This window comes from Aplysia californica, unplaced genomic scaffold, assembly GCF_000002075.1.
Source record: "Aplysia californica isolate F4 #8 unplaced genomic scaffold, AplCal3.0 scaffold00878, whole genome shotgun sequence".
Classification (NCBI taxonomy): Eukaryota; Metazoa; Mollusca; class Gastropoda; order Aplysiida; family Aplysiidae; genus Aplysia; species Aplysia californica.
This window is the reverse complement of record NW_004798148.1, coordinates 121,691-128,222: the sequence shown is the minus strand read 5'-3', so window position 1 is coordinate 128,222 and position 6,532 is coordinate 121,691. Positions and strand designations below refer to the sequence as shown.

At 45.3% G+C, this 6,532-nt stretch overlaps 1 protein-coding gene across 1 annotated transcript in view; it reads right to left on the bottom strand.

Moving 5' to 3' along the window:
* Positions 1–5,937: 5,937 nt before the first annotated feature.
* The window catches only part of LOC101845506, a gene marked incomplete at its 5' end in the record, with an annotated part of 3,090 nt that continues 2,495 nt past the window's right edge, over positions 5,938–6,532 (bottom strand). Inside the window, 1 exon segment of the mRNA XM_013089122.2 lies at positions 5,938–6,488. Within this exon segment, the coding sequence (XP_012944576.1) occupies positions 6,279–6,488 (210 nt within the window).

The following is a 6,532-nucleotide window of genomic DNA, read 5'->3' as shown; positions in this document are numbered from 1 at the left end:
GCCCCTATCAACACCATTATTAGGTTAATAAAGAGGCGGGACCTCCGAGTTTAACGTCCGTCTCCGATAGGACTGAGCCAAGTGGGAAGTTCGTATAAAGTGCCTTTCCCAAGGACACAACGTCGGACCAAGCATTTTCATGTTTGTTACTCTCTTGTAAGCTTTTTAAAAATGTTTGTTACTCTCTTGTAAGCTTTTCTTTTTGTTACTCGCTTGTAACACCTCTAATCTTCAGGCGCCCATACTCATATATGACTTTATGCAGTTGCGAGCGCCGTGAAACCTCTACTAAAACAATAAAACAAATCAGATCAGAGCACAATTCCTACGTCCTGGAAATTATTCTAAGGACAGTGCAGGAGGTGTAGGGGGAGGGACTGAAACCAGGCCTTTCCCAAAGACACAACATCGGACCAAGCTTTTTGATGTTTGTTACTCTCTTGTAACACCTCTAATCTTCAGGCGCTCATACTCATATGACCTTATGCAGTTGCGAGCGCCGTAAAACCTCTACTAAAACAATAAAAGAAATCAGATCAGAGCACAATTCCTACGTCCTGGAAATTATTCTAAGGACAGTGCAGGAGGTGTAGGGGGAGGGACTGAAAACAGGCTTTCCCAAGGACACAACGTCCGACCAAGCTTTTTAAAAATGTTTGTTACTCTCTTGTAAGCTTTTCTTTTTGTTACTCGCTTGTAACACCTCTAATCTTCAGGCGCCCATACTCATATGACTTTATGCAGTTGCGAGCGCCGTGAAACCTCTACTAAAACAATAAAACAAATCAGATCAGAGCACAATTCCTACGTCCTGGAAATTATTCTAAGGACAGTGCAGGAGGTGTAGGGGGAGGGACTGAAACCAGGCCTTTCCCAAGGACACAACATCGGACCAAGCTTTTTGATGTTTGTTACTCTCTTGTAACACCTCTAATCTTCAGGCGCTCATACTCATATGACCTTATGCAGTTGCGAGCGCCGTAAAACCTCTACTAAAACAATGAAACAAATCAAGAGCACAATTCCTCTGTCCTGGAAATTATCGTAAGGACTGGGCAGGAGGTGCAGGGGGAGGGACCGAAAACAGGCCATTGACTTTTTTCTACCTTGAGTCAAAAGTGATGGGTCTGAATGACAGATCCTCACCTCAGCTCGGTGCCCCCACACCGGGCCCCTTGACCCATGGTACCCCCACACCGGGCCCCCTGACCCTCCGTCCACGGTACCAGCGAATTCTCTGTCAAGGAAGAAATCCTAGCGGAGATTTACAGTCAAAAGAGTTAAAGTCTTTCCTGGCGCTGAGTGTCAATGACGTAGAGACAGCCGTGACACCACAACTCACGACAACTAAACGCGTACTCTCCTCGAGAATAAACAACCTGTCTCAAAGTGTTCGAGCAAATAATAGAAGAAACAACAGCGCAAATTCAAAAATTGGCAGACTTATAAAAATTACCGCTTTCACAAACACGAAGATCTAAACGCGTACTCTCCTCGAGAATAAACAACCCGTCTCAAAGTGTTTGAGCAAATAATAGAAGAAACAACAGCGCAAATTCAAAAATTGGCAGACTTATAAAAATTACCGCTTTCACAAACACGAAGATCTAAACGCGTACTCTCCTCGAGAATAAACAACCTGTCTCAAAGTGTTTGAGCAAATAACAAGAAACAACAGCGCATATTCAAAAATTGGCAGACTTATAAAAATTACCGCTTTCACAAACACGAAGATAAAACAAAAACTAGAAATACTGAAGGAGTCTCTAAACGAGGCAACAGGCAGAATAAATTAGTTTTCGTTTAGTATGGGGTTTTGCGGCGCTCGCAACTGCAGAAGGTCACATGAGCGCGCGAAACACAAGTTAGTTTTTTTATACGCAGTTCACTGCACGGCAAATTCAAAAATAGGCAGACTTATAAAAATTACCGCTTTCATAAACACGAAGATTAAAACAAAAACTAGAAAAACTGAAGGAGTCTCTTAAAGAGGCAACAGGCAGAATAAATGAACTCTGTGACACGGGCAAGGAACACTTTTAGTTAAGTATTAGAAGAGGTTTTATGGCGTTCGCAACTGCATAAATTCATGTGAGCGCCAAGGGGTGGATGTCAACAGAGAAGTCCTTACAGGGAATCAGACTTACTCAGTGGCACCACCCCGGGGGGTCGAACACTTTTAGCTGCAGTAGAAAATATGAGGGAGGATTTTGGGACGTGGGGTCGGGCCCTTAACTTGTTAACGTCTTTTCTGGCGCTGAGTGTCAATGACGGGGAGACAGCCGTGACATCACAACTCACGTGAACTAAACGCGTACTCACCTCGAAAATAAACAACCTGTCTCAAAGTGTTCAAGCAAACAATAGAAGAAATAACAAGGCAAATTCAAAAATAGGCAGACTCATCAAAATTACCGCTTAAAGAGGCAACAGGCAGAATAAATGAGCTCTGCGATACCGGCACGGAACACGTAGCGACAGTTTAAAAAAATGATGGAGGATTTTTTTCGACGGGGGGGGGGGGGTGTAGGTGTGTGTGTGTGTGTCCCGGACTTGTTACGAGCAGACAGTAGGGCGGTTATTGACCAGATAGTAACTGAAGGTCAGACTCTACGGGAGGTGGTAAAGGGAGTAAGAGAAAAGCGTGGAACGTACAATTTTACGTCACACAATTCAGTCATTGGGTGGGGTCGGGGCTAAACCATTACAGCCGGCTCTGGTACATAGACCAGGGTCAAACCCACCTAAAGGGTTTCGCGATTTTCTGAAAAACAAGAAAATGAATGTGTGGCTGGTTCACGGTCGGTACCCGCACATTGCCGGTCCGACTGGGGCGGACGTCAAAGTGAGTGTGGCGGTGTTGAGACAGACAGTTTTGTTTTAGTAGAGGTTTTACGGTGCTCGCAATTGCATAAGGTCATATGAGCGCCAAGGGGTGGATGTCAACAGAGAAGTCCTTACAGGGAATCAGACTTACTCTGCTCACCTCTCTAACTTCAACAGAACAAAGTCTGCTTCGACTATCAAGGCACCCCGGAAATAGCGGGTCACAAGTGTGTGACAAACATACAAAAAGAAGTAGAGGAAAAATGACGATAGTAAGGATTAGGAAAGAAAAAGCAGCAGTTCCCGGTTGTAGATCAGGCAGTTATGAGTGTGACATGATGAATCAGCCCATTTACAATTCTACTGTGCATGAACGAGAAATGTCCCCCCTTTGGGAACTGCCTAAAGACACTTCAGTCAGTGGCACCGCCCGGGGGGTTAAACAACAGGTTCAAAAGTGTTCAATTAAATTATAGAAGAAACAACAAGGCAAATTCAAAAATAGGCAGACTTATAAAAATTACCGCTTTCAGTTTCTCAAACACGAAGAGAAAACAAAAACTTGGAAAAATGAAGCAGTCTCTTAAAGAGGCAACGGGCAGAATAAATGAGCTCTGCGATACGGGCAAGGAACACTTAGCGACAGTAGAAAAAATGAGGGGTGGTGGTGTGTCCCCCGGACTTGTTACGAGCAGACAGTAGGGCGGTTATTGACCAGATAGTATCCGAAGGTCAGATTCTACGGGAGGTGGTAAAGGGAGTAAGAGAAAAGCGTGGAACGTACAATTTTACGTCACACAATTCAGTCATTGGATGGGGTTGGGGCTGAACCATTACAGCCGGCTCTGGTACATAGACCAGGGTCAAACCTACCTAAAGGGTTTCGCGATTTTCTAAAAGACAAGAAAATGAGCGCATGGCTGGTTCACGGTCGGACTGGGGCGGATGTCAGAGAGTGTGGCGGTTGTGAGACAAACAGTTTAGTTTTAGTAGAGGATTTACGGCACTCGCAACTGCATAAGGTCATATGAGTGCCAAGGGGTGGATGTCAACAGAGAGGTCCTTACAGGGAATCAGACTTACTCTGCTCACCTCTCTAGCTTCAACCGCACAAAGTCCGTGTCGACTATCAAGGCACCACCCCGGAAATAGCGGGTCACATGAGTGTGACAAACATACAAAAGAAGTAGAGGAAAATGACGATAGTAAGGAATAGGAAAGAAAAAGCAGCAGTTCCCTGTTGTAGATCAGGCACAGTTGTGAGTGTGACATTGATGAATCAGCCAATTCATAATTCTACTGTGCATGAACGAGAAATGTCCCCCCTTGGGGAATGGCCGATAGACACTTCAGTCAGTGGCACCGGCCGGGGGGTTAAACAACAGGTCCGAAAGTGTTCGAGTAAATAATAGAAGAAATAATAACGCAAATTCAAAAATAGGCAGACTCATAAAAATTACCGCTTTCAGTTTCTCAAACACGAAGAGAAAACAAAAACTTGGAAAAGTGAAGGAGTCTCTTAAAGAGGCAACGGGCAGAATAAATGAGCTCTGCGATATGGGCAAAGAACACTTAGCTACAGTAGAAAAAATGAGGGGAGATTTTGGGACAGTGGGTCGAGTCCTGAACTGGTAATGTGCAGACAGCAGGGCAGTTATTGACCAGAAAGTAACCGAAGGTCAGATTCTACGGGAGGTGGTAAGGGGGGTAAGAAGTACGCCGGGAATGTACAATTTTACGTCACACAATTCAGTCATTGGATGGGGTCGGGGCTGAACCATTACAGCCGGCTCTGGTACATACACCAGGGTCAAACCTACCTAAAGGGTTTCACGAACTTTCTAAAAGACAAGAAAATGAACGCGTGGCTGGTTCACGGTCGGTACCCGCACGTTGCCGGTCGGACTGGGGCGGATGTCAGTTTTAGTTTTAGTAGAGGTTTTACGGCGCTCGCAACTGCATAAGGTCATATGAGCGCCAGAAGATTAGAGGTGTTACAAGAGAGTAACAAACATAAAAAAGAAGAAGGGGAGATAAGGACGATAGATGTTTCATAGGAAAGAAGAAGCAAACCACACCAGAGCACCTACCAACCACTCACGGCGGGCGGATGTAAGAGAGTGTAGCGGTGGTGAGACAGACAGTTTAGTTTTAGTAGAGGTTTTACGGTGCTCGCAACTGCATAAGGTCATATCAGCGCGCAGACACACCAAATATTTTTAATTGGTACACAATTTTTTATTTTGTCCGGGTGGCGGCCAAAGCCTAATCTTATCAATTTTATACCACCAAGGGATCTTTAACGTGCGCAGCTTGCACACCGGACCTCCGAGATTTTTTGCCCTTGTCCGAGAAGGCTAGGTGTAGATCTTTCCTACCAGAAGATCAGGGGCGTGACTGAAAGACAGCCGTAAGAGTCAGGAGAACAGTAGAGGGGACAAAGAGGGTGAGGGGATGGGGGGAGAAAGTGGAGACGAAAATAGACGACAGAATATTGCAAGAGAGAAGGAAAGAAGGTGAAAGGAGACAATTTTTAGAGAAGAAAAATTTTCGGTTGCTACCCGGATTCGAACCCGGGACTTTTGAATGAGAGGCAAACACCTTAACCCCTAGGCCACAAGAGCCCCCACCATAGATGTTCTAGTTTTAGTTAGAGTTTTACGGCACCACTTGCAACACAATAAGATCATATAAGTGCCGAAGATTAGAGGTGTTACAAGAGAGTAACAAACACAAAAAAGAAGGAGGGGAGATAAAGACAATAGATGTTTGATAGGAAAGAAGAAGCAAACACACCAGAGCACCCGCCAACCGTGCGTTTGGGCGGAGACTACTGTACTATAGATCACTCAGGGGGCAAGCTCTGACACTGCCAGTCAGTATCAACCTGGGTTGAGAATTTAGCATTTCAACAGAAAGACCACATGATACTCGACAAAAACTCTCTCCCTCGCCGGGAATGGAACTCGGTTCTTCTGCATATCACTGCAAAGAGTCTGACTGCTGCTACCACCACACCATAGCAGAGATCGTACATAACAAGATAGTTCACTCAGCCGAACAAGTGTCGGCGGAAGTCAGCGCATTGGTTCAGTCTTTGTTTTTAAGCTCTTTTTCGTTTCTCAAGAAGAAGAATAGGAATAGCATAGTTAGTTTCACTTAAATAGTTTTTTTCACACAAGTAGGCCAACTCTGATAGCAAAGTCCGCATTTTTTCGAAGAGGGCGACACCGAATTTTGAGGACATCTTTTTAAAAAATGGTTCAAAGAGAGGAGTGAACTATCTAGCTATGTACGATCTTTGGCTGAGTGAACTACCTTGTTATGTAATGTACGATCTTTGACTGAGTGAACCATCTTGCTATGTAATGTACGATCTCTGGCCGAGAGAATTATCTTGTCATGTACTCTTGTTATGTACGATCTTTGACCAAAGACGGCGGTACCGTAGTCTACATCTGCGGAGGTAAGCCCCTGAAAGTGGTCATGGACGAGCCCTGTATGATGAACTGACCCATCCCGGGCTGGGGCTGCTGCGTCTGCTGGGCGGGGCGCGCCATGGGGAATACGCCCGTCGCGTTCTGTAGCAGTGTGGGCACAGGGTTCTGGCCCGCCACCACCGGAGTCATCAGCAGCTGGTTGTTGGAGCCCATCACTTGTACCTGTGTATGTGGAGGGAGGGGCAAACAGATGTAAACAGGTATAA